General features: G+C 46.2%; 1 protein-coding gene across 1 annotated transcript; it reads right to left on the bottom strand.

Moving 5' to 3' along the window:
* Positions 1-738: 738 nt before the first annotated feature.
* On the bottom strand, positions 739-27828 carry PPP2R1A (protein phosphatase 2 scaffold subunit Aalpha). The gene is made up of 15 exons (XM_045532654.1): positions 27445-27828; positions 23780-23870; positions 19511-19611; positions 17988-18220; positions 16942-17089; positions 16662-16817; positions 13133-13247; positions 12952-13022; positions 12371-12505; positions 7504-7677; positions 7102-7162; positions 6217-6371; positions 4828-4970; positions 1340-1431; positions 739-1186 (listed from the first exon to the last, which is right to left on the bottom strand). Exons 1-15 carry the CDS (start codon positions 27520-27522, stop codon positions 1170-1172), a joined length of 1770 nt encoding a protein of 589 aa, XP_045388610.1. The 5' UTR covers positions 27523-27828; the 3' UTR covers positions 739-1169.

Below are 27828 nucleotides of genomic sequence, written 5' to 3'. Positions count from 1 at the left end.
AAAACACCATTCCAAATTACAGACACTAGGAAAATGCCTTGAATCCAGGTAGTCGTGCCCAGCTAAAAAATCAGAGCTTCTAGTAATATATTAAGAAAGGGAGACTAGATATTAAGAAACAAGTGGTACTTATCTTGCTACAGTACCCTTTACCGCTCCCTGTTATAGTCCTGATTACTCTGAGACCTCCTTGGGAATGGGGCCCACACCCAAGTCTTCTCCCAGAACACAGGGACAGGCCCACAGGGGGTTCTCTGGCAATTTACATTAATAGCTAACCCTAACTGACTACTTCTTATGTGCCATGCGCTATTATATCAATACATACTTTCCAGGTATTAGCTCATTTAGTCCTCACATTTTATGAAGTACAAAACTGAGTTCAGAAAGACTGTGCAACCTACTCCAGGTCACACGACTATTAACTGAAGGAGCCAGGATTTGGACCCAGGCAGTCTGGCTCCAAGGCACCCGCTCTTAACTGCGAAATACTTAGCCAACGTCTGTGAAACTGAACTGCGTGCACCACAGGACTCTTCAGGCCAGACACACCTTGTGGACCCTCCTACCCTGTAGGGCAGCTGCACTCCCGGGGGGCTCTCCAGAGAATCCTTCCCACTATTGGGATAGAGGGGTGTAACAGGTCCCATAGCTAGGGCTTCCCCAGAGAGAAGGGCAGGGACCATGGCCCTGAGGTGGTGTCCCCTACTCCATGCTGATGACTAAGACCAGAGGACAGACTATTTCTAGACCTTTATTTCTCTGTGAAAAGGGCAAAAAAAAAAAAAAAAAAAGGAATAAAATAAAAACGACACAGTTGACACAAAAAAACCACTGAGAGGGGAGAAAAGGAGGTCGAGAAGTAGATGGGGGAGGGCATCCCCACTACAGCAGCAGGAACCAATGACCTGGGATGCGCTCGTCTCTCCCCAACGTGGGCAGAGTGGCCCCAGGGTCACCATCCTGTCCCACCTCATGCTCCCCCAGCCCCAGGGAGGTGGTCAGTGAGCAGTCTTCCCAGGCTGGGGAGAGGAGGAACCGTGCAGGGGGAAGGGGCCTGGGGTCAGACCATGCACAGGGAGAGATAACCAAAGGTCCCCATTGCCTCCCCAAGGGAGGACTTGGGGGCAGTTGGAGGGTGGACACCAGAGTTGGCTCGTCTTCCAGCATCAGGCGAGAGACAGAACTGGGAAAACAGGAATAGGCAGGAATCAGAACCGCAGCTCTCCTTCTGCCTACAGTGCTGCGGCACCTCCCCCTCCCCAGGATCGGCTGCCCACAGCCCGCGTGCTATCCTTGCAGACCACCCTTCTGCCTGGGCTCACTCTACAGGCCTTACCAGTCAGCGCCTCCTGGGCAAAGTACTTGACATCCACATCCTGGTCCTGGGTCAGCTTCTCTAGGATAGGCTTGACTTCACTCTGCAGGGTGCTGGAACAAGAAGGGGACAGGAAAGGAGTGAGCTAGGCTGGGCTGGGGACAGGCAGGCAGAGGGATCCTGAGCAAGAAGGTGTACACAGACACACACACACACACACACATACACACACACACACGGTAGGAGGAGTCTCAAGAGTCCAGGAGACACGCACGCACACACACACACACACACACACACACACACACACACACGAATTAGAGGTCTCTGACCATTGCACAGTAGGCTGGCTATGGTTTAACAATAATATATTACATATTTCAAAATAGCTAGAAGAGAGGATTTTGAATGTTACCACTACAAAGAAATGATGAATGTTTGAGGACATGGATATGCTAATTACCCTAATTTGATCATTATACACTGTATACATGTATCAAAACACTACTGTGCCCCAAAAATATGTATAATTATGTGTCAATTAAAAATAAAATAAAACCTAAACTGCAAAAAAAAAAAAAAGGTCTCTGAGATCCTAGATACAATTACTTTGAAGGTCAAAGGTCTGACAAACTAGGACAGAAGTCGCTGGGGTCCAGAAGAGGTAGGTTAGAGCATCTGGGAAAGTGGAACATAAAATCACAGAACCTACAAGTCTCTGAGGCTGAGCAAATGGATGTCTTTCATTGATTTAACACAAATTTACTAAGGCCTACTGGGTATTAAGTGTGCATACAGTGGTAAATCACTGTTGATTCTTGCCCATGTGGCCCTTGGGCCAAGGAGGAAGACACAGACCAAACTGATAATAGGGGAGTAGTAAGTGGCTCAAAGGGCAAGTTCTAGCCCTGTAGGAGCCAGAGGAGGCATCTGCTCTCATCTAAGGGTGCCCAGGGAAATCCAACTGCACTGAAACTCAATTGTTTTGGGGAATAAAGGTAGACCTCACAGAGAAACCATAAAGGTGTGAAGTTGTATCTTGGAACAATGACTTTGTAATTGTTGATGCAGAGAGAAATCAGCAGCTTAGGCTCTGGTGACCCTTTTTAGTTGACAGCTCCCTTTTACCCCCAAATAACCACTGTTCTCACTTCTATCATCTAGACTCGTTTTGCCTATTTTTGAGCCAGATATAAACGGTGTGTTTTTTGGTGTTTGGCTTCTCAACATGAGGTCTATGAGCCACCTGTGTTGTTGCTTGCAGAGAGCCATCTGTGTTTTCATTGCTGAATACAGTTTTGCATTGTATGAATAGACTACAATTTATCCACTCTGCTGACAGGCATTTGGGCTGTTTCCATCTTTATCACTACTATGAATAAAGCTACCATGAACATTCTTTTGACAAATAGCACTCAGTTCTCTTGGATATAGACCTAGGAGTAGATGTACAACTAGCTTCACTAAATTCTACTGGTTTTCAGAGGGACTGGATCCCAAACTTATAGCCCCACCTGCAACAGATGGGAGTTCCAGCTGTTCTATGCCTTCAACAACACTTGCACAATTGGGTCTTTTTTAAGTTTAGCTGTTCTGGGGTATGTGTAATGATATTTCATAGAGTTTTAATTTGCCTTTTCCTGAAGGCTAATGATGTTGAATACTTTCTGATATGCTTATTGGCTATTTGGAGATCCTCTTTTTGAAGTGTCTAAGTTTTTTTGCCCATCTCTTTTTAGGGGTTTCCTTGTCTTATTGATTTGTTGACAAGCATTCTGGATAAGTCCTTTCTCAGAAATATGAGAAGGAATGTATGAAGGACATAAGGTCATTTCAAATACCTTTTCCCAGTCAGGGGCTTGCATTTTATTTTTAAAATGTTGTCTTTTGGTGAACACTTGCTCATTTTACTGAAGGCCAACTTACCAATCATTTCCTTTAGTTGCTGTTTAACAAATCTGTGCCTATGCTAAGTCATGAAGGTATTTTCCTACACTTTCTTCTAGAAGTTTTTTTTTAATCTTTATGGTTCTGATCTGCCATCTCAAATTAATGTTTATGCACCGAGATAGTTCTTTTATTCCTACAGAGATACCCAATTGACCTAGCCATTTGTGGAAAATATGTACATCTTCACAGTGAACTACACTGGTACCTGCTGTTATATACGTGTGGGTCTGTTTCTGTGCCCATGATTCTGTTACACTGAGCGATTTAAATTTATTCCCATGCTAACACTTCACTATTTTAATTGCTGTGGCATCGTAAGTCTCATTATCTGGGAGTGTAAATCATCCAACTTTGTTAGGATTGCCTTGGCTAATTCAGATCTTTGCATTTCCCTATTATTTCCAGAATCAAGTTGTCAATTTTCCACTAAAGAACCTGCTAAGATTTATTGGGTTCACACTGAATCTAAAATTGAATTCGGGGAACTATCCCATCCATGAACATTATGTAGGTCTTCTCTAATTTCTCAGAACAATGTTTTATAGTTTCAATAGAGGTGCTATGCATTGCACATTAATTTATGTCTGACTATTTTATGGTTTTGGTGCAATTATATATAAATTCCAGACACATTTATATACTAAGTTTGTTAGTTAATTTCATTTTCTAGGGCCAGGTGCAGTGGCTCACGCCTATAATCCCAGCCCTCTAGGAGGCAGAGAAGGGAGGATCCCTTGAGCTCAGGAGTTTGAGACCAGCCTGAGCAAGAGTGGTCTACTGAAAATAAAAATTAGCTGGGTGTGGTGGCGCACACCCATAGTCTCAGCTACTTGGAAGGTTGAGGCAGAAGGATCGCTTGAGCCCCTGAGTTTGAGGTTGGTATGAGCTAGGCTGATGCCATGGCACTCTAGCCTGGGTGACAGAGTGAGACTCTGTCTCAAAAAACAGAAAATTTCACTTTCTAATGATTTATTGCTGGTATATAGAATTGCCATCCCCTCACCCTCTCTTCCATTCCATTCTGTGAATTCTCATTCTACAGTTGAAAAAACAGACCTTGGGAAGGAGAAGGGACAGGCGAAGGTGACACAACAAGCAAAGAGCGGTGCTAGGCCTCCAAACCCTGGGCTCTATCTTTAAAGGTCAAAAATTAAGATGCCCAGGCCGGGCGTGGTGGCTCACACCTGTAATCCTAGCACTCTGGGAGGCCGAGGCGGGTGGATCGCTCAAGGTCAGGAGTTCGAGACCAGCCTGAGTGAGACCTCGTCTCTACTAAAAATAGAAAGAAATGATTTGGACAGCTAAAAATATATATAGAAAAAATTAGCCGGGCATGGTGGCGCATGCCTGTAGTCCCAGCTACTCAGGAGGCTGAGGCAGTAGGATCGCTTAAGCCCAGGAGTTTGAGGTTGCTGTGAGCTAGGCTGATGCCACGGCACTCACTCTAGCCTGGGCAACAAAGTGAGACTCTGTCTCAAAAAAAAAAAAAAAAAAAAAAAAAAAAATTAAGATGCCCAAAACAAGCCCCTGGTGGTGTATGTGGAGTATCCAGGCCTCACCTGTTGTCCAGGATGGGCCCAATCTTCTGCAGCGACTTGGCCACATTGAAGCGGACATTGGCAACTGGGTCTCCGGCCATACGCAGGACCGTGGGCAGCATGTGCTTGGTGGTGATGTCCTGCCCACAGACTTCAGACAGCACCTAGGGGCCAGTGAGTGGCAGAGGAGTGATTCTGCAAAGTTCCTAGCTAACTCCTATTTTCCTCTTCCTCTGATCCGGCCACCTTGGTGATCATCAGGCCCTCACTAACTCTTTGGGCAGTTTATCCTCCTGAATCTCCCAACTCCCCTAACACCCTCCTAACACCCCCCTGACCCCCTGTCTCTCTTCTGGGATGCCCCAATTCTTCTATCCCCAACTTTCCTTCATTGCTCTGAGGATGGGCCTGGATTTCTAACCCCCGGGGATCCCTCCTCAGTGCAGTGGTCTCCAAAGCATGGCATAGGAAGAAATTATCACAACGCTCAGTTATATTTATATTTGTTTTTAAATCCCATCCTTTAATTTCTAGCTATGTGTATGGGTTATAAGTATACAGTAATACATGAGATAATTATAATAAAAGCAAACAGATAGGAATATTCCCTGTATGTTCCTGTTTTAAGCCTGCAATCCCCAACACAGACTGATACTGGCTTTCCATGAAACTTAGGAACAGGGAAGGTGGGGGGGGGGGGGCCTACAGCAGGAGGTGAGCGGTGGGCGAACGAAGCTTCATCCATATAACAGCCACTCCTCTCCCTATCGCTCATATCACCACCTGAGCTCAGTCTCTCCCCCCCACACACCCCTCCCATCTGTGGAAAAACTGTCTTCCATGAAACCGGTCCCTGCTGGCAAAAAGGTTGCATCCCACTGTTCTAAGTCCTTTGCATGCATAACCCAAATAATCTTCACAACCTGATGAGTGAATTACTGTGATTACCAGTATGAATCCTTTACAAATGAGAAAACGGAAGCACTGAGTTAAGTGGTAGGGTAATTTCCCCAAGGTCCAAAGCTAATGTGTGACAGAACCAAAATTTAAAACTAGGTGTGATCTAGAGCCTGCACACTTAACCACTGTATAGTAAGTAGATACACATATATATTTTGTGGGGAAGAAAGGTGCTCATAAAGCACCAGAGATTACTGCTCTAACAGGTCAAGTCTCCCTAACCCAGGGTCTCATACCATGCAAGTCCCCAACCCCAGGCCCTGTGACCCTGACCCTGGGAGCCCAATCCCTGGCCTGTAATTCCCCCAAGGACTCATCCTGTGACCAAAGATCCCTGCTATTTCCCCCTTTCCAAGCCAAGTGCCTCCTTTGGGGACCCTCCACCATACTTCCTCTCCCAGGCACTCCAGCTCCCCCAGGATGAGCCAGAAGGCAAGTGGGGGTGCTCACATTGATGCAGAAGAGTGTAGTCATTCGGTGCAAGTAGTTGGGGTCTCCAGACATGGCCAAGACTTTGGGGATGATGGTGGCATGGGCCCACTCCTTCCCAAACTTCTCCACCAGTTTCTTCAAGTTGCTGGTGGCCGCCTCGCGGATGGCATAGACTGCAGAAGGGATAGGGTGAGATGGGTGGTGATTCTGGAGGTGAAGGACTAAATTGTGGGCAAGGAGTAACAGCCACTCTCACCGCTGCTTACTGAGCAGCCCCTAGGTGCCAGACCACATATGAGCCAATGAACTCCAGCTGAAGAGGAAATAGGGCTCACTATGTGCTCTAATAAAGGTTTTCTTTTCATAAGGTATCTTCTCAGCAACTCCAAAAGGTAGGTTCCAATACTGACTTCATTTTACAGATGGGCAAACTGAGGATCCAATAAGTGATTCACCTAAGCAAGTTATTTAGTACTTACTACTTCAATACTGATAGGAAAAAACATTAACTTTTGTTTTTTACCACTCTTAGTGAAAACAATGAGGAGTTCTCACAATGGCCCTGAGAGACTAGGATGAGAAGTCCCATGTTCCACAGAATAAGCGTGGGGCTAAAAGATGGCAAGTGGCTTAAGCTGCAACAGCCAGGAGGGTGTGATCCAAGTCTGTCTGCTTAGTGGCCCTCCGACTGTCTGCTATACCAGGCAGCCCCTGGGTGATCTGCTAAGTCCTCCTCCTCCTCTATTCTTTAGGATTCTAACAAGGAAGGGAGCTGATCCATATGAGCATCCGATGGCATGAGGAAGTGACTTCAGCCTTCTCCATGCCCCCACCAGCCTCAGCTAATCCACCCATCCTTTCTGGAGTTCAGTCTCCTCCTGCTACCCTGCTGGAGGTACTCACCATGATCCACCAGCCAGGCCATGCACAAGGAGTTGAGTTTCTCATCAAAGAACTCGACCCCCTGCAGGATAAAAGGAGGTAAGGGCTCAAGAGAGAATGGGCAGGAAGAGTTGCCAGCGACACCCCAGAAAAACTACCCCAGCCCAGAAAGACCAGACACTTCTCAACTTCACCCGAAGTGCTCCCTTCTCTCATCTCTCTTACTGAATTCTATTCATCTTTTAAGGTCCTATTTCCTGGGTACCTTTCTCCAACTCCCCAGGCAGTTGTCACAGCTTTCACCGAGTCCTCAAAGCTCCCAGATCTCCCACCACAGCCCTGGACACACTGCACCGTGACTGGACCCTGGCAGTCCACCTTCCCTGGGGCAGAGCTGCCCGGCCCCCAAGCCTCGTCGCTTACCAGCTGTCCAGCCAGCAGAGGCATGTACTCTATGATGGCCAGCCGCACCCGCCACTTGGCATCCTCAGCCAGCTCCACGATGGCGGGGAGCAGGGACTGGGACAGCTGCCGGATGCCAATCACCTCGTTCACGCAGTCCAGGTTGGAGATGATGTTCAGTCGCACCTCAGGGCACTGAGGAAAGGACAGGAAGGTTCTGAGAAAATGCACTGCACACAGCAACCCAGGGTAAGAAGAGCTCAACTGCATCAACTTCCTATGATGGACATCCCCTGAGGGCCTCTACTGCCCAAGCCCAGCTCCCAGACCTGGAGACACAGTAAAGGCATACACAGAGCAAGCAGCATGGATCACTAAGTTAAGCTAGCTTTTAAAATCTTATAATAGCATCATAAGAAATGTTTATTTATTTTGAAAGGACTTGTAGGAATCACAGTAGGAATATATGGTACCCTGAAAAAACAGTCATGCACACGATTCTAATCCTGGCTCTGTCGCTTGCTAGCTGGGAGCCCTCTGATAAGGGTTCCTTTCTGGACATCAGTCTGTAACATGGAAATATCCACCTGGCCTCAAAGGGTGACTGAGGCTACCAGAGTGAAGTGCCTGCCAGTGTCTGACACAAAAAGGGTTAATGTGTGGGAACTTATCATTTCTATTACTTCCACTTTCTCTGCTACTCTTTTGAGCTTCCTAAGAAACACTGTCCATGTAACTCCACTGGGAGAAGATAACTGGAAACTTGCAACTGCTCTCTCTCTTATGCACCTTTTTCCTTTGCTGATTTTCATCTGTATCACGTTATTCTAGCAAATCATTGAACCTAAAGGGTGGTCTTGGGGACACAGAAACAGCAATGGATAACAGTACTGGGAATCGCTAGGAAGACAAGACAGCCTCAACTGACACCTCTAGAATGAAATTCCCCAAGAGCTCCCACCATCAATAATTCCTTTATGAAAAGCACATAAGTCTCTTTTTCTCAAAATAACAAGATTCTCCTTTAGGAATGGAAGACAGCCAGTATTCTGCTAGTTAGTCTGCAGGTAAAATATGTCAGAACCAACATAATTTCTTTCCTTATGCTGTATTAATTTATTTCTTCCCAAAGCTATGAATACTCAGGAAGAGGATAGGAACTGCCCTGGTGCTCATCAATTTCTTCTTTTCTGTTACATCCCTTTAAACAGTCCACTAGATATAGTTGCTTCAAATGTCTTGAAACATTGTTCATTTATGTAACATAAACTGAAATGATTCAACTGTAAGCTTATTTACCTTCTATTAAAAGGGATATTATACCCTATGTTTGCAAAAGCCTCAAATGTCACAATGGTATTAGGAAAGCCATCCCAGTGCTCTTTTCCTACTAAAGCAAAACTTTAACAAAATGATTCCCACCAGTAGTTTTGCCCCCAAAACCAAACCTAACAGAATCCTTTTTGCTTTGTTCCACCTTGGCTTCTATAACTAATGACTCTTTGGGACCTGGGCCCAATAGAGGTGCTCTGAAGATAGGCTCTCCTTAGGAAAAAATGGTCATAAATAAAAGCTTTTTACCCATTCTTTCTTTCTCTACAGAAAGATTTCTGCAGCAGGAATTGTCTATGTCCACCATCTTAACCCCCAGTTTGAAAAAACGAATTAATTTGCATGTATATGTGTCAGAATCTACAACTGGGTAATGCAATAAAAGCACTCCATTAGAGTTAATAGATGACTCAGACAAACTGAGTGGACTGAGACGTGGTCAGATTCAAGGACCTAGAAATGTAGGTGGAGGTATGCTTTTCTTCCCTCAGCACCACACGAATGCATCTACAATATCCAACAAAGAGGGAGATTCTTTCTTGAATACTTTGAAAATTAAATGAATTGAGGCATAATAAAAACCCATCTTTAGCATACATAAAGCCACGCTGAACTCCATAAAGCCCTGAACTGCTTCGAGTTCAGAAGGGCAGCTCACTTCTCAAATATAGTGAAGAATGAAAGGAGTTAGCACATACTCAGGACTTTAAGTACAAATGTTCTCAACCAGGAATGGGCCTCTTTCCTTTCCCTGAAGAAGGCTAGCAAGACATAATTCTAAAGGTGTAAAAATATTGTACATGTCCACATTGTGGGGGAGGGAGTCTCACCTCTGGACATGAGGAAGAACTGTGTGCCCAGCAAAGCACACTGCCAGTTTGGATAGGGGCTCTGAAGCAGCATAAGAGTCAAACTAAGCCTCCTCTGCCAACAGGTGTACTTCCCCAAGCTGCAATGCAATTCACTGAGACATTAATTCACAGAGCTATGGAAGGAACCCTGCAGTCTCAAGAGAAGCCTTCCTGAGATGAGGGTTTCCCCATGAATCTTACCTCAGGGATAATGAGAGGAGAAGGAAGAAAATTGTTTCCTTGTCAAAATTACCCTAGTCTTTTTTTTTTGGGAGCGGGGGCAGTGAAAAAAAAGCACTGAAATGAATCAATGAATCAAATAAGCAAGCGTGTGCAATAAAGTATTAACTCGGCAGGCCTAGGTTGTTCAAATCCTGCACATTCCAAAGACAGGACTGGCCCTTGCCCAGCTCCAGGGAGAGTACACCCAGTGTGCTGAATACAAGAGGAAAAGGCTCGAAGAATATGCCTTACCCATTTAAAGACTTCTCTTTTGGTGTAGCAAGAAAAAGGTGGGCCCCTTTTATTTAGACAAGTATGTAAATCTTGGTGAGAGTCAAAATGTGAAATATAAAGATTATAAATCTAAAATCGAAGTTCCAAATATAAGCCAGATGAGTATCTCACACCAAGAAAACCATCCTGGTTCTTCTCTTCTTTGCAAGAGAAGCTGTCCTGGGAGACTGTGGCGGCATATGATTACCAGGTAGTACTTGCTGAAGGTGAAACTGGAGCAGGAAATGCTCCAGTTCTAGCACACTTTTAGCACATGCAGGCTTGCCCTCACACTCAAGCTGAACTTGGACACTTTCTTGATGCCAGAAGGTAAAATGCTCTCCAAGGCCCTGGAGAGGCATTAAAAAGACAGAAGACAACTTGAGGGGCTCTCACCAGCCAAGTTATGCCCATTAAAGCATCAAGAGCAAATAAAAATATTTATAAAAAGTTCGATCTACAAAAGCATGAGTATAAAAGAAATCTTTTGCATGTGGAAATAAATTACTTAGATTATAAAATTTTGGTCATTATGAAAATTAATTATGGTTCAAAGTATTAGCAACTGATATAAATAAATGAATAAGATTATTGGCTGGGCACAGTGGCTCATGCCTGTAAACAAACCACTCTGGGAGGCTAAGACAGGAGGATCCCTTGACATCAGGAGTTTGAGCCTGAGCAAGAGCAAGACCCCATCTCTACTAAAAATAGAAAAATCAGCCAGGTGTAGTGGCACACACCTGTAGTCCCAGATACTAGAGAGGCTGAGGCAGGAGGATTGCTTGATTGAGCCCAGGAGTTTTAGGTTGCAGTGAGCTACGATGGTGTCACTGCACTCTACCCAAGGTGACAGAGTGAGACTCTGTCTCAAAAAAAAATACTAAGCTTTTCTTTTAGAAGTACACTGTTTTCAATGTTTTTTTTTTTTTTTATAAAAACCCTTGATTGTTGATTCTGAGACTAAGAGATCACTACTGTAGCAGATTTTTGGCAGGCGGTTTGGGGGAGGGTGGACTCAAATGTGTTGCAATGCTTTCTGTTGCAGTGTTTTCTCCAGCTTCTTATCACTATGCATGTGCATGTGTGTGTGCAAGAAAAAGAGACAGGGAAATGAGGAAAAGGGAGGGATATTGAGATTGAGGGCAATGGGAGCAAAGAATTCACACTAACTGGTCACACACCAGCAAATGGTCCCACCATCTGCCTAGTCACCACCAAGGCAAAACCAGGAGCCTGCAAACCATCCCCACATAGTTCCTTCTAGCACCTGAACAATCTTGAACCCTTCCACATCTCTACAGCCTCATCTATAACACTTAGTCCAATCTAGTCCAATCTCACTTGCTCTCCTCAACTCCCACAGCAGCATCCAGTTTGGTCTTCCTGCATCTCCTCTGGCCAACCCACTTCAATCTTTGCTTCACATAAGCCTCAGGGTACCTTTCTAACATCCACATCTGTTCCGGCTCCTCCACTTGCCCCAAAGTCAAGTTCCAATTCCTTCCCCAATAGTCACCCCAGTGACCTCTCCAGTCATCACTCAGTACACTCTCTCATCCTCTGTAGTCCAGGCAACCTGAATAGCTATTAATAGTACAGTCATGTGACCAGCCCTGGCCAACAGGTGTACAGGATGTGAAGAGAGGTGATGGACCTTGTCCTTATGAGAACGAGGCCTGCTGTTGTCTGGCACCTTCCCCCTTCATGCTGGCTGGGAAACGGTAAACACTAAAACAGTCGCCTGAGACCCAGAGAGTTGAGGTCGGCAGGGGTAACCCACCACTGTAGGACTGCCTGGACCACTGAGAGAGAAATAACCCTCTATCTTATTGAAGCCATACGTATTCCGCGGTCTCTACTTTAGCACTTTAGCCTGAACCCTGAAAACATAAACCACATCTTAATGAATGACTGCCCAACTGTCTCCCCCCACTGACAGTCTCTGAAAGTCTTTGTGGATCAAAACTGTCTTATTCTTTTTTTTGTATCCCTAATGCCCAGGAAAGAACTAACAGAGTCAGGACACGCAAAACTGCCTGATGAATGAATGCGTGGATGCACAGACAGTTGTGCTCACAAATATTCAACTCAGTGAAGATTCTGGTGTCTGTTGAGATTCTTGGAGATTCCTGGACAATCTGGGTAAGCAGCTGACCCACCTGTAACCTCTGTAAACCCAGAGCTGAGGTTGCTCCTGGTGCCCTTACCTCATCCTTCAGCTGAGCCAGGAAGAGGGGCAACAGGTGCTCGATGGTGTTATCTTTGCCCAAGATGGGAGAGAGGCCCATGATGACTGAGGCCAGGGCTGACTTGACATGTTGGTTAGCATCTGAAACCAGCTCCTGCAAGGGAGAAGGAAGGGGACAAACACTGGGGTCAGGGCAAACCCTGTAGTGGCAAGTGGCCAAGCAGATGCCAACTCCTAAAAAGCTATGAGACAACAGCCTGCTTCTGCCCCTCTCACTCATGGAGCACGGGATGACTTAGGGTATGGGGGAAATTGTCATTTTTGACAAGTCCCATCTACTTAGAGTTAAATGACCCCTACTCCCAGCAGCCCTCACCCCAATCCCAAAGCTCTGTGGATGAGGGGACTCAGTCACCTGTGGGTTTCCAGGCAAGGTCAGCTCTAAGCCTCAGGACTCCTAACTGCTTTAAACCCAAGAGCTGCCTGGTCTCAGGTGGCTGGGAACCTAGTTTACATCTGGCTATCTCAAAAGCCCAGTCTCCATCCACTCTTTTTGGCAGGCTCAGATCTGCTCTGTTCCTCCCACAAACTCCCAGTTACCTTGATGCAGGGCAAGATCTGGGTCATGATCACATTCTCCCGACAGTCAGCTGACAGATTTTCACAGAACTCTGTGGGAGGGGAGAGGGAGGCAGCGGGAGGTAAGACCTGATGTCCTGGTTCTACCTCTGGCCTCTCGGACACCCCCCCAACTTGCTGTGTTCTGGTTGCCAGCACCAACCTTTGACCTTGTGGGAGGCTGCGGCCCTCACCTCGGCCTCACAGTCCTTCATCAGGTTCTGGAAGGCAGGGACCAGGTCTGTCTTGGTGATCTCAGGCCCCACTGCTTTCTGGAGCTGCAGACAGGAAGAAGGGGGATAGGGAGAGTCAAAGTGTCCAGAAGGTACGTGGGCTAAGGAGGCCAAAATTAAAGTAAAGGCACCAGAATTAGGGGTCATAGTATGGGCCTTAGAATCACTGCTAGGATCTAATTCCAGTGCCACGGCATGACCTCAGGCAAGGCTCTTCACATCTCTGAGCCTCAGATACCTCAGAAGCAAAATAAGCACCCACAAGGGCACTGTATAATGTTATCTGCATTAAAAATAAAAGATCTCCATATTGTTCAGGCTATTTGGGGTTGGATTTTCTGTTACCTGATCCAAAACATTCTACTGATAACAGTAGCTCCCACTTTTTGATTTATGTTAATCTGTATTTTTTAAAGATTTGTTACCAGAAGCATGGTTTTTTTAATTTTATTTTTTTTGAGACAGAGTCTTGCTCTGTCACCCAGGCTAGAGTGCAGTGGCATCATCATAGCTCACTGTAACCTCAAACTCCTGGGCTCAAGTGATCCTCTTGCCTCAGCCTCCCAAGTAGTTGGGACTATAGGCACCACTACGCCCAGCTGATTTTTCTATTTTTTGTAGAGATGGGGGTCTCACTCTTGCTCAGGCTGGTTTTGAACTCCTGAGTTTAAGCAATTCTCCCACCTCAGCCTCCCAGAGTAGAGGTGTGAGCCACTATGCCTGGATTAGAGGTGTGAGCCACTATGCCTGGTCAGAACATGTATTATTTTTGTAATTGAAATAAAACATAAAGATTGATGGAGAGGAAGGCACACTAGGCCTTGCCTGATTCATGGCACCAGACAAGGAAACGTCCATGAGTCCTGCTGCAAAGCTGATTCCTGAAAATCTACTAGAAAGCAAGATTGTTCATTACTAAGAAGGGAATAAAGAAGTAAAAACCTTGAAGGGCCTCACGTTATCTTGTTCTAACATTGCCTTTTATTCACATTGCAAACAGCATCTTCAAAGGTTCGTGGCAAATGTGCATTATGGAAAAACTATGCATGGATTTCAAAATTTTTTTGCACCAAAATAAACTTGTACTAAACATGTCTGAACAGGATCTAGTTTAAGGCACTAAGGATAAGACATCAGTTTGAAAAGATCCCCTATCAGAGCAACCTACATTCTGCTAAAACTGAGGAAAGAATAGACATCAAATTTACGGTGAAGCCTGGGTGGATGAAAGGTAAAATCACTGACGCTTTACAAAAAGCTTATGAGGACAATGCCTCCAAAGGAATCAGCAGTTTACAAATAGATAACTTATTAGTAGAGACAAAATGATGGTGAAGATGAAGCCCCACAGTGGCAGACCATCCACATAAATTTCCAAGGAAAAAAGTAATCTTGTTTGTGCCCTAACTGAAGACAACCAACGATCAACAGCAGGAACAATAGCTAACACCACAGACAGCTCAATTGGTTCAGTTTATGCAATTCTGACTAAAAAATTAAAGTTGAGCCAACTTTCCACTTGATGGGTGCCAAAACTGTTGCACCCAGATCAGCTACAGACAAGAGCAGAGCTTTCAATGGAAATTTTAAGTAAGTGGGATGAAGATCCTGAAGCATTTTTTCAAAGAATTATAACAGGCGATGAAATACGGCTTTACTGGTATGATCCTGAAGACAAAGCACAAGCAATGGCAACCAAGAGGTGGAAGTGGTGCCGTCAAAGCAAAAGCAGATAGGTCAATAGCAAAGGTCATTGCAACAGTTTTGTGGGATGCTCAAGGAATTTTGCTTGTTGATTTTCTGCAGGGCCAAAGAATAGTAACATCTGCTTATTATGAGAGTGTTTTGAGAAAGTTAGCCAAAGTTTTAGCAGAAAAACGCCACGGAAAGCTTCACCAAAAGTCCTTCTACACCGCGACAATACACCTGCTTATTCCTCTCATCAAACGAGGGCAATTTTGGGAGAGTTTCCATGGGAAATCATTAGGCATCCACCTTACAGTCCTGATTTAGCACCTTCTGTCTTCTTTTTGTTTCCCAATCTTAAAAAATCTTTAAAGGGCACCCATTTTTCTTCAGGTAATAATGTAAAAAGACTGCATTAACATGGTTAAAATCCGAGGATCCTCAGTTCTTTAGGGATGAACTAAATGGCTGGTATTATTGCTTATAAAAGTGTCTTAAATTTGATGGAGCTTATGTTGAGAAATAAAGTTTATATTTTTTAAACTTTCTTTATATTTTGTTTATATTTTTAATTTTTATCTTTTAATTCCATGTTTCCATGAACTTTTTGAACTTCCCTTGTATTTACTGAGTATCTACTGTGTGCCAAGAACTGTTTTAACAGCCTAAAATCCCTCCCCTCGTGGAGCTTTCATTCTAAGACCCAGTGTGATCCAGTGTATGCTGTCGGGAAGAACTTTCCCTAACTATGGTGCTGAGCCTCCCAGACATGTCATGTCCACACAGCCACGCTTCTCTAACATCTTTGCAGGGAAAACAGATGGTCCACGGAAATGGTATTCCGAGGCTCTGAGACCTTCCAGCAAACATCAGTGAAAGTAAGTATAATTACAGGAAAAGGAAGCCACAGGGCAGGGTGGCACAAGGCCTCTCTGATCTGACCCTGCCCATCTCTCCTATCTGCTCTTTTGCTAGGCCCCCAAGATCCACGCCTGAATGTTCCTGCTACCACTTGCTCTCACCTCCGAGGGTTCTTTGTCCTTTCGCTGGAACACAGTTCCTATCTCAGCTCGCACCCACACTCATCTTCTAGAACCAGCCACAGCAGCACCTCATCTCCTCAATACTTGCAGGCCCCACATAAGTCTGTCTGCCCTCACACACATCTGTCTGCCCCACATCTGTGACACTTTATTACCAAATCCCCCTCTAAGTTGACCTCCCTTCAGACTGCCTTTCTCCTTGAAGCCCAGGAAATGTGCCGAATTCACTGTATCCCCAGTGCCCAGCAAATAGTTCGTGCTCAACAAACATGTTTGTGGGATGAGGAAATTTGAGTCCCTATTGAAAGAGCACTGTCCTGGGAAAGTCACAGACCTGGGGCCTTGTCCCCATTCTGCCTGGCTGGTGGTGTTACTCTAACCAGTCAATTAAAGTTTTTAGGCTGTATCTTCCTTTTTGCCAAAGGAAGGAGATTACATCAGAACACTCCACACATGCTACACTTTCTGCTCCTGTGATACCTTGCTCTATGAAGTCTGAACTTGGCCTCTGAATTCTCAAACACAGGACTATAAGTTGTCACATCAATCAACCAAGATTGGCATATGAAGTAAGATCTAGCTGGATTCTCACAAAGATCTTACTGCTCAAACACCCGATGATTCTGCTGGCCTAATGAAAAACTCAGCTCCTATATGTTGCCCTGCCCCTTCCCCTCTGAGGGCCTTGGCGTCCCCACCTATGGGCCAGTGTCAACAGTCCCTCACCTACCTCTGTGAACTTGTCAGCCACCATGTAACGGACGCGCCAAGACTTGTCTTCAGCAGCCTGGCGCAGGGTGGGCATCACCAAGGCCTCCAGATCCTCCTGGGGCAGGAGCTGGGCGATGTTCACGCATGCCTCCACCGCCAGCAGCCGCACCGAGTCCTGGGGAGAGGATTGGAGCAGGGAGAGGGCAGCAGAGTCCCCACTGAGCTCTGAGATTCTCTTTCAGGGGCAGGGTCCACCAGAAGGAGACAGCACAGAGAGCTGGGCAGCAGAACCCACCTACCTGCTCGTCAGAGGCTAGGTTGGAGAACATGGGGATGATCTCACTCTTGACATTGTCTAGCTCCAGCACCTTGGCAAACTCCCCCAGCTTGGAGGCTGCGGCCCGCCGCACCATGGGGGTGTCATCTGAGCACAGGTTCCGGAAATACCTGGGAGTCAGGGATGGGGCTCAGGAGAAGGAACCCCTGGGGATCCTGAGGCAGCAGACAAAGCAGTGGAGAGGAGCAAGCACAGACTCTGCAGGCACCTGGGTCTTGGCTTTGACTGGGTAACCTTGGGCAAGTGATCACCCCTCTATAAGTCTTCCCAGTCCTATGAAATGGAGCTGATATTAACAATAGTACCTACCCCATACGGTGTTGTGAGGCTTAAATGAGATAATGTATGTGACCCACTTAGCAGCTTGTCTGCCTGTAATAAATCTACAGTCAATGGTAGGTGCTGATTATATTATTATGAACACATAAAACTGCTTAACTAAGATGCTAGTCTATAGCTACTGAAAGGTTTTAGTTTTCAGCAGTGACTGCTTCAGTTAGAGATGAGAGGGGCTAGCATAGATATATAAGCACGTGTGTACAGCTGTAAATCAGTGTTCTGGAATGAATAATACTACAGGGCCTGGGCTTGATGCTCCGTAGCCTGGGGAGTGGTGGAGGAGGAGGCTGAAAACTGAGATGGTGCATCTGCCCAGGGTTCTAGAACTGGGGCAGGCCTCAGGCAACATCAGACATCATTTGTTGAGTGTTTCTATGTGCTGGACTTTGCCCTGAGCACTTTATATGTGATAATTCCTGTAAATCATCACAATAACCAATAGGAGGAAGGAACTATCATCATCTCATTTCCTATATGACCAAGAGACAGAGCCAGGTGAGTTTACACCTGGCCGTGTCCAGATACCACATTCTCAAGGACACGGCCTCTCTAACAGGTGGTACAACACGAGCGTTTGAGACCAGGTAGACCTAAAGGAGGCTGAGGTTTTAGAAAAGGGTACTGAGCTGGGGGGAAAGGTTGGGGCTTCCAAAGTGGGTAGAGACTCACTGTCGAAGTTCCGCCTTGACAGCACTGGATACCCTGGGGTAGCAGACGGAGAAGAGGCCACAGGCTGAGGTGCGGGAGGTGAACCAGTCGCCACCCGCCAGACGCTTCACCAGTGGTACAAAATGGGCCTCCAGGTCAGAGGGCGAGTGCTCATGCGAGATGGCCCTCAAGGACTCCACTGCCTTATCGCGTACCACCGTCTCTTCCACCGTGGCTAGTGACTCCAGTGGTGGCTATGGTGAGAACACAAGGTCACCTTGTGGCTCCCTCTCCACCATCCCCAGCCCTGGGCCCCACTCTGCATCCCCTTGAGGGCTCATATCCTCAGAGAAATCTTTTCTGATCCCCTCATCCCAGCCTTCACAAAGGTTCTTATTTAGGGGTCCTTGAAGGAGTTTCACTGGGGTCCATGAATCTTAGAACACATGTCACTTTCTAAGGAGAGGGCTCCACCTGTCCTTAGCTTCTCAAAGTACAACAATCATCATTGACATTGACCGGAACATCTATTTACTAGGTGTTCTAAGCAGAGCCACTGCATCACGCAACTCCAGGGGTGCTTATTCTACCTCACTGAATCCTGTGAGTTAGATCCTGTAACTGTCCCATTTTAAAAAGAAAACTAAGGCACAGACAGGCCAAGGAACTTGCCTAAGCCAGTAATAGCTACAAGTCAGGATCTAAAACCAGGCCACTTGCCTCCAGAGCCTCCAAATGAAAAGTGCAATTAACAGTTTCTGACACAGTTCTTGTGACTGTTACCAAGATTTCACATTTCTGGGGGGCCCTGGAGCTCATGACCGCTCACTGGTGAGTTACTGTGAGGCCTGGAATGGTTGTGCCCCTTCAGGGACATCTGACTGGCTCTCCCTTGTGTCCCCAGAACCCAGCAGCATTCCTAACACAGGGGAGGCACTCAGTGATTACTGACCTAGTGAAGGAAGACTCAATTTATTCCAATATATTTGGTTCAAATAAAGGTGTAGAGGTCTCTGACTGAAATCCAACTTGGCCTGACAGGTATTTAGGGCAGAAAGAAATCGTAAGTGGAAATTTCTCAGGGACAGCAAGCAACAGAACGAAGCCATCAGCAAAGGTGATGGGGATGAGGAAGGAGAGGGGTGTAGACAGGGAAAGGCAGAATTATGGTAAACTGGAAACCATGTGGCCCAGGGAGGACAGCTGTTTCCCAGCTCCATCAATTGTCACTACGGGATAACACTGGTAAAAACCAAGTCTGATTTTCAAAAAGCAGCTAAAAAGCCCCAGAGTCTTATATGGGACCTGGCACAGGTCAAGTAAGTGCCCAGTAAATGGTAAGGATAACAACTACATTTACAGTATTATTATACTATATTAAATACCACTACTGACTGGTTCAATTAAAGCGAATGTCTAAGGCCACTGTTCCAAAGTGATCACCAGACTCTCCCACATTCTGCCCTCCCTGCCCTGACCTGCTGGCAGGACCACATGTCTGACCCCAGGAGGCTGGCAAGGGGACTTCCCTGCCTTCCACTCACCAGCAGGCAGTGCACGTACTCTGGGCCTCCAACCAGAGTAGTGAAGGTTCCCAGCTGTTCTGCCAGGGCCAAGAGGACCTCATCTTCATCGTAGATGGTATCTGGTGAACCAAGACAGACTCCATTACAGCTGCACCCCAAGTCTGACCCCAGACCATCAGTAACCCAAGCTTCGAACAAGCGGGCTCCACTCAGCTCCCCCAGCTGTCAGCACTCAGTCTCGCTCCTGCCCATTCCCTCCCGCTCTCCACCTGGACTGGGAGAGAGATGAAGGCACAGGCTTGGGTTGGATGACAGAGCCCCCAAGTCCTGCTTCTGCCCTTTACTAGGTGAGGGGAACTGAGTGAGTGATTCTATCTCTCCGAGCCCAAGTTCCTGAACCCGTAAAACGGTGCTAATCATCTCTTCCTCTCAGTGAGCTACAGTGAGGAACACATAAGATCAGGTATATAAAGAGCAGAGCATGGTAAATAAGAGCTTATTTGTTTGGGTCCAGGTTCTACCCTCAGCACTGTTCTCTTTGTCAGGAATTTCTTTCTCTTCTGCCTTGAAAATTCCTTTTATCCTTGGAGATTTGGTTCAGCTACTGCTTCATGGAAAATTTCTAGGATGTAGAATGCCCCCCCAAAAACTCTATCTGGGCTCCTGTTCCCTCTCCCCCATGCCACCTTTACTAGAGTCTTTATAAAGGCTATGATACTCTGAGCCCAGAGGACTGACTCCTCTCCATGCCCCAGTTCCTGCCAGAGATGAGCACAGCAGATCGATTCAGGTTTACTGAAAGAATGAATTATGTGAAGGGAGAACTGCTCTGTTCCTAATGCCTAAATCCAAAGGCTTTTCTCCTCAAGCTCCATCTCTTCCCTGAGGCTACGGTGACCGCTGATCTCTGCAGCAGAAGATGTTAACATCCCTGGATCTATCAGCATTTAAACCTCCTGAGTTGAAGCTGAGTAGACAGCAATCCAGCAACAAACTACACTTCCCAGGTTCTCTTGCAGCGGGCATGGTCATGTGAACTTGTTCTGACCAATAGAAGTGGTGGGTTCAATTTCTGGGTCACTTCCTTACAAGAACTCTCTCATTTAAGTAGTCATTATCCTCATCTCCACCTTATGGGGGGTTCAAATCTCGCTCTACTGTTGGCTGGTTGTACAGCAACTCATCACTTCACCTCTCTGAGTCTGTTTTCTCATCCCCCAAATCACAACAGTGTTGTTCTGAGACTGAAGGGAAATAAATGATTTCTGTGAAGAGCTCAGCATGGGCCTGGCACACCTCTGCCTCTTCTATCAATAAATTCTCACCAGTGCGACCCTGGACACACCATGTTCTTGGGCTCCTTCCCAGCCTCAGTTTCCCTAACTCCCTCTGCACACAGTTAAGACCACCCTCCGAGCAGTTTTCTCTATCTCCTGAAGACCTTATGCATTTCCACAGCCTCAACTCTTATTCATCTCCATCTCTAGTTCAGACCTCATGGCCAAGCCATGCTGCTGAAAACCAGACACATGTGAACTGCCAGCACCTTGTACTTCCACCATTCCAACCACACAGAACTGTCCCCTCAACCTCCCAAGTCGGAAGGCCCCTGCCCCTGTAAGCCAGGCCTGCCACCCCTTCCATCCTGACATCACCTTGACCATGACCAGCTCTTGCCTTAGCAACTGCAACAGCCTCCTAACTGGTTTTCCTGCTTCCACCCTTACCCCCACACCATCCATTCTCCTCCCAAACCCAGAGTGACATTTCCCCACAACAATCTGCCAATGGTTTCTGAGAAACTTGATCTCACATGATGTGGCCACTGTACTTCTCCAACCTTGTGTCCTAACCTCACTCTCCCTCACCAACTGTGCTCAACCCACAGCCGCCTCACTACTGCACTCCCAACACACTGAGCACACACCTGCCTCTCCCCTGGCCTGGAATGCTATTCCCTCAGAGTCCCACATGGCTGGTAGCTCCATTTCATTCAGGGCCCTCTGCCAAAGGTCATGCCCCCAGGAAAACCTGCTGTGACCTCTTCATTCTCATTCTGGTCTCATCACTCACTACCTTTTGCACTGTTGGTCTCCTCCACTGGAATGGAAGCTCTGCAAGGACAGAAACTTTGTTTGGCTTGACTAACATGTAACTCATAATGGAAGAGACTTATGGAATAGACATTAATATTTATACCTTACTAATACTAAAAACAATGTTTTTGAACCCAGATACTTTAAATAGGAAATGCTCCCATTGCTTCTAATCTTCCTAACTTGTAGACATATCAGGGCAAGATTAGAGGTAGATCTCAAATTATTCTCCTCTGGCTCAGGGAACCTACATTCATAGAACTCTGGAATGAAACCACAAGGACAAACCTGGGAATTCTGAGGCTACTTTTCATCAGTGTTCACCTGAGTCTTTAAATGGCAGGCTACTTTACAGTCTGAGTGTAGACACACAGGTGACTTGACTTGCTGTGGAACCTACCCACATCCCAGAAATTATAACCAAAAATTACCAATACTGGTCTTTTTAACTAGGTGGGGATATTCCATTTGTTATGCGCTGAATTGTATTCCTCCCCTCTGATTCACATATTGAATCAGAATCCTTAGTACCTTAAAATCTAACTATATTTAGAGATAGGGCATTTAAACAGCTAATTAAGTTAAAATAGACCATCAGGATGGGCCCTAATCCAATCTTACTAGTGTCCTTATAACAGAAAGATAGTAAGATATACAGAGAAACACCAGGGATACACATTCAGCAATGTGACCATGTGAGAACAAGGCAGTGAGAAGGGGGCCTTCCATGAACCAAGGAGAGAGGACTGGAAGAGATTCTTCCATGATGGCCTACAGAGGAAACCAACCCTGCCAGCACCCTGATCTTTGCACTTCTGCCATCTGTAAACCAAGAAGAGACCTCAGGAGAAACCAATCCTGCTGACACCTTGCTCTCCAACTTCTAGCCTCCAGAACTGTGAGAAAATAAATTTCTATTGTTTAAGCCACCCAGTCTGTGGTACTTTGTCCCTAGTAAACTCATACACTATGGTCATTTTCCCCTCATAGAACCAATTCTGAATGTTCTGTAGGTGTGAGCTCAGAGAGGGCTTTTAGCTTATTCTGACTGAAACAGTATCCTCTTTCCTAAAAGACACAGGGTATCAGGCACTTGCTATTTTGAACATTTTACAATGGATTGAAGCTCAAAGCAGAGAAAATCTGATACTACTTGGGAAACCAACAGTGCAAAGAAAGCTTTCTCTGAATCACTGGCTCCTCTTCAGTCTATGGCTCCCACACTACTCTGGCCCACCTGAATTATTATTATAACACTGTATGTGACTCTATAATATAATAAAGCTAACATTTATGTATTAAATTCATTGAATCTTCACAATAACCCTAGCATGTATTATATAATCATCCACATTTTACAGATGAGGAAAGCAGCACACCAAGGTGAGACTGAACCCAGGCAGACAACCCCAGGGTTACTGCTCCTAGCCACTGTCTCCCAAGTAGACTTCCTGCCTCTGCCCTTCTCTCCTTCACTCCACCCTCTCAATACACACAGTGTGCTATGAGTCATTAACCAGTACTGTCAACTGTGAAGCCAGAATGACTAAATATCTCTTCTCAGTAACCTCCTAACTGTTATGACCTTGGGCAAATGAATTACTTCACCTCTCTACACCTCAGTTTCCTCATCTATTAAATGGGGATAGTAGCATTACCTGCCTTAAGGTGTTGCGGTGAGATTAATTCAGTGATGATAGTGATGTACATTAACTGAGTACAGGCACCATTCTAAACACTTTATGTGAACTAACTCAATCCTCAAAAGAAATGGTTTAGAACATTGCCTGGCACATGGTAAGCATGTAATAAATGCTAGCAATTATTATTAACATTTAATGCTCATATCAACACTACAGAGCATGGATGATTATTCCCATTTTATAGAAGAAAAATGTAGTAAGTAACTTGCCTAAAGTTGCCAACTCTATCTCAGGGAACTGCAATTCAAAGTTGGTTCTACCTGCATCCAGATTCCTTTCACGAATGCCTGCTTCCATCATTCTAGACCATTCTCTCAGAGAGGACTGCACTTCTCCTCTTCTGAATCCCTTTTCCCACCCCACAGTGTCTAGCACAGGGCAGATGCTTACGAACAATTTGTTAAAGCCACAAAAAGGCCTCTCTCATGTAGCAGGAACCATCCCGCAACAGTCCCACTTGATCTGGACCCCGGAGTCCACCTCATTACCTGTAAGAAAGGGTAGAAGCTCACTTCGGGTCCTTTCGACCCCGAGGGCCAAGGCAATGGTAGACAGCTTCTTGATGCTGTTGAGGCGAAGCTAATGAGAGAACAAGACAAGGAGGGGGGAATGTTAGAAACCCCAGACGCACAGGAGTTCTGACAGCTCTTAACCCAGACAGTTCCAGCAATCTTGGAAGCCTTGGCTAGGTTACATGTGAAGATACTCAATAGTAATTTGGCAAACACCTACCAAGAGACTTTTTGATCTTGAGCGAATCATCAAATAACAATGGTAGCGGCAGGAGTAACAAATATAAAAGCATCCCTTGGGTCTTTGGCGCCAGCTTTGCTTTCTGGTGGGGCTCAATGTACATGAACTTTGTTTCATTCATAAAATTATTTAAAATATTGTATAAAATTACCTTCAGGCTATGTATATAAGGTACATAATGAATTTTGTGTTTTGACTTGGGTCCCCTCCCCCAGATATCTCCTTATGTATACAGTATGCAATAATCCAAAATCCAAACACTTCTGATAAGGGATTCCAACCTGTATTTATCCATTTATTGTTTCTCCTTCCCCACTAGAATATGCTTCAGAAGGGCAAAGGACTTTGTCTTCTTCACTCTATTCCCCAAGAACCTAGGAGAACGCCTGGCTGAGTAAATGCCCAATAAATATTTGCTGGATTAATTTGCATAAAATAAAGATAATATAGATGTTAGTACATGCAGAGGGAATAAAGTATCTGGAGGAACATGCTACAAACTGTTACTGTTTGGTATAGCTGGTGGCTGATAATGGGGTGTGGGAGGGATCCGCAACGTGTGCTTTGACTCCTGAAGTTGGGATTTTAAAAATACTTCAGAAAAAAAGGGGTTGGGAGTTGGGGAGTGAGTAACAGGTAAACAAATGTGGCAACATTTGGAAAAAATTGCTTGAATCTGGGTGTTTGGTACTATTTTCTCTACTTAGGTATGTTTGAAATGTAACAAAAAAAAAAAAAATGAAAACGCAAAGAAAATAGCACCTATCTCAGAAGCCTTTTGAGGATTCAGTTAACTCATACAAAGTACTCAGCATACTGTTCGGCACATCATAGGGTTTCTCAGTCTCAGCACTACTGACATCTGGGGCTGGATAATCCTCCACTGTGGGGTGCTACCCTGTGCAATGTAGGCCACTGCACAGCATCACTAGCCCCCACTCACTAGATGTCAGCAGCACTCCTCACCAAATGTTCCCCGAGGGACAAAATACCCCTGAAGCGAGAATCACTGCTCAAGTAACCATTGGAGTAGTTTTAAAAATGCCAAGCACCTTTGACAGATGAAGCCCCCATTACTTCACCACCACCATCACTACCACAACTTCTACAGGTAGACATTTATTGAACACTTAGAATAAGTCCTGTTCTAAACACTTTACATGCACTAAACCCATTTAATCTTCATAAAAACCCTAGGAGCCGCTAAATTACAAAATTATCCCCATTTTACAGATGAGAAAAGTGAGTCTTAGAATATAAGTAACACAGAAACCTGGCCTCTCAACCAGTGGAAACACAGAGTCCCCAAAACCCCTGGGATACTGCAGTCTGCCCTCTGCCTCTTACTGGCTTGAAGGGGTAGGGGGTAGGCAAGGGATAGAAACCTAGTGAACCTACTATGGCAGAGTGTGGAGAACTGAACCCATGTTCATTACCACTGTCCTGTACCACACTTTCCCAAGTGTAAAACCATTAGCCCTCATGACCACTGAATGAGGTCATCACTTACTGAATACCTGCTCTGAGGCAGCCACTTAACATGCCAATTTCACTGCATCTTCACAACCAGGTACACACTGATTCTTCATCATTATCCCCATTTTGCAGATGAGGAATGTGGTCCCAAAGAGGGGAAGGTACTGCTCCAAGGGCACACAGAAAGCAAATTGGCAGGGGCAGGGCTCAAACCTCAATCATTCCCAACTCATCTGGAAAATGTGGATAAGGACAGGACCTATCTCAAAGGATGGTTATGAGAATTCATTAAGATCATAAATGTTATGCCTTTATACAGAACCTAGCATAGAGTAAGCACCCAATAATTTGATACAGAGATGATTTAAGTTAGAAATTGGCAACTTTTCCCTGCAAAGGGCCAGACAGTAAACATTTTGGGCTGTGAGAGCCAGACCCCCTCTGTTACAACTACTTGATTCAGCTGTTGTAGCTAGCACAAAAGCAGCCATTCCCTATCTGCTGAATACCAGTGCCTAAAAGAGTGCCCTGCACAGAATAGAGGCCCAATAAATATTGATTGACTATCACAGCACCCTGTTTGTTTCCTTCCCACCACTTCTTACACAATAATATATTTAGCTCTGTTTACCTACTTCATACCTGGCTCCCGTATAGCAACTGGTGTATCCACTATATCCCCGGCATCACACCTGATACATGGCAGGTATTTACTGAACAAAAGAATTCATACAACAGCCCTATGAACTAGATAATTATTCCTATTTGAGAGAAGAGGAAAACAAAGCTTAGAGAGATTAACTAACTTGCCTATGTCAAACACCAGGAAGTGGAGAGTCAGGAGTACAAACACAGCCTGTCACCAGAAACAGAGTGATCTACCAGGAACCCATGAGGCCAGCCCAGGTTGGGCAGGGCACCCCATTCAAGTTTATAAATGGAGAAATTGAAACCTAAAGGGAGGATAGACCTCTTCAATCACCACTTCCAATAATTATAGCTAAAATTTATCGGACCCTTACAATAGGCCAGGTACCATTTTATTTCACTTTTATTATTAACACATTCAGTCCCTCACACCTACCCAACGAGACTATGACGATCACTGGCCTATACGCTATGGAATGCAGAAGCTCAGAGCAGGGAAGTAATTTGCACAAGGTCACACAGCGGGTGAAAGGTGGACCTGCAGTCCTAACTGTTCTCAATCCCAACCCTGGCGGGCTCAGCATCCTGTGCCACTCTATCCCATAACCAGAAATATGTTAGTCTGCTTACTAAACTACCCACCCCCACCTCCCGGTCAACGGGAGGATGGACGCAGGAGGAGGGATTCTCCAACGTAATTCGCTCCTAAATTTGGCTAGTTCCCCCCTTTTGGGTGAGGAGTTGTTTTTGCGTCCCATTCCTCTTAGGGGACCTAAACCAAAATTAGACGTGTAGGGAGGGCAGGATTTGGGTTGGCAACCTTCGCCTCTCAGTCCTCATTTGGCCCAGGAAAGAGAAAACCTCCCGGGTCCCGACCAGTCAGGCGACCCCACCCCTACTCAAAGCAAGTCACGCGCCCTCCCCATCCCAAGGGGCCATTCAGAAGCTACCGTCAATCACGGAGCCCTCTCCATTCCCCCACCAAGCCCGCCGGCCCCCACACTGGCCGCGGCCTCCCAGGACCTGGGCCACCGCGCGCACTTGGCAGGCCCGGGCCTCTCGAGGCTTGCCTTGACCCCCGCCCTCCGCTGGACCGAAACCCAATCCGGGACGCCGTCTCAACGAGTCCGAGGACCTGGGGAGAAAAGAGCTGCATGCCGATTGGCCGCCGCGCCCTTCCGCCACTCCCAGCGAACACTGAGCCTTCTCCGCGAGGGCCACCCGTGCCCCCATGTCGCCCTCCCCATCTTCCCCAAGTCTCCGGTAGCCTCCAGACCTGAACATCCTCGTTGCGGAGTTCGTCTATGAGCACCGCGATAGGGTAGAGCGAGTCATCGCCGTCGGCCGCCGCCATCTTGGCTCCGTCCCTTTCCTGTCAGACTGCGACCAGCGCTGTGCTGAAACGGAGGTAGGAAGGGGCAGGGCTGGGAGGAGGAAAGGCGGGCGTGGGGGCGCCCGACCCACTTTACAGGGGCTGCCCCACGGTCATTGGCCGCGCTACGCCAGGCCGAGCCCGCGTTTCGTTGGTCCGTATAAGCGAAGTCCCGCCCACTGCCCATTTGCCTTTTGCCATTGGTCGAATGGAGGCGATTTGGCTCGCCGGGGCCTAGGAAAGGGGTGGGGTAGAATGCGGAAGTACGGGATGTCTTAGCGACCAAGA

Source organism: Lemur catta, chromosome 19 (genome assembly GCF_020740605.2).
Source record: "Lemur catta isolate mLemCat1 chromosome 19, mLemCat1.pri, whole genome shotgun sequence".
NCBI classification, from domain to species: Eukaryota; Metazoa; Chordata; class Mammalia; order Primates; family Lemuridae; genus Lemur; species Lemur catta.
The sequence above is the reverse complement of the archived record's forward strand: the minus strand, read 5'-3'. Positions and strand labels throughout refer to the sequence as shown.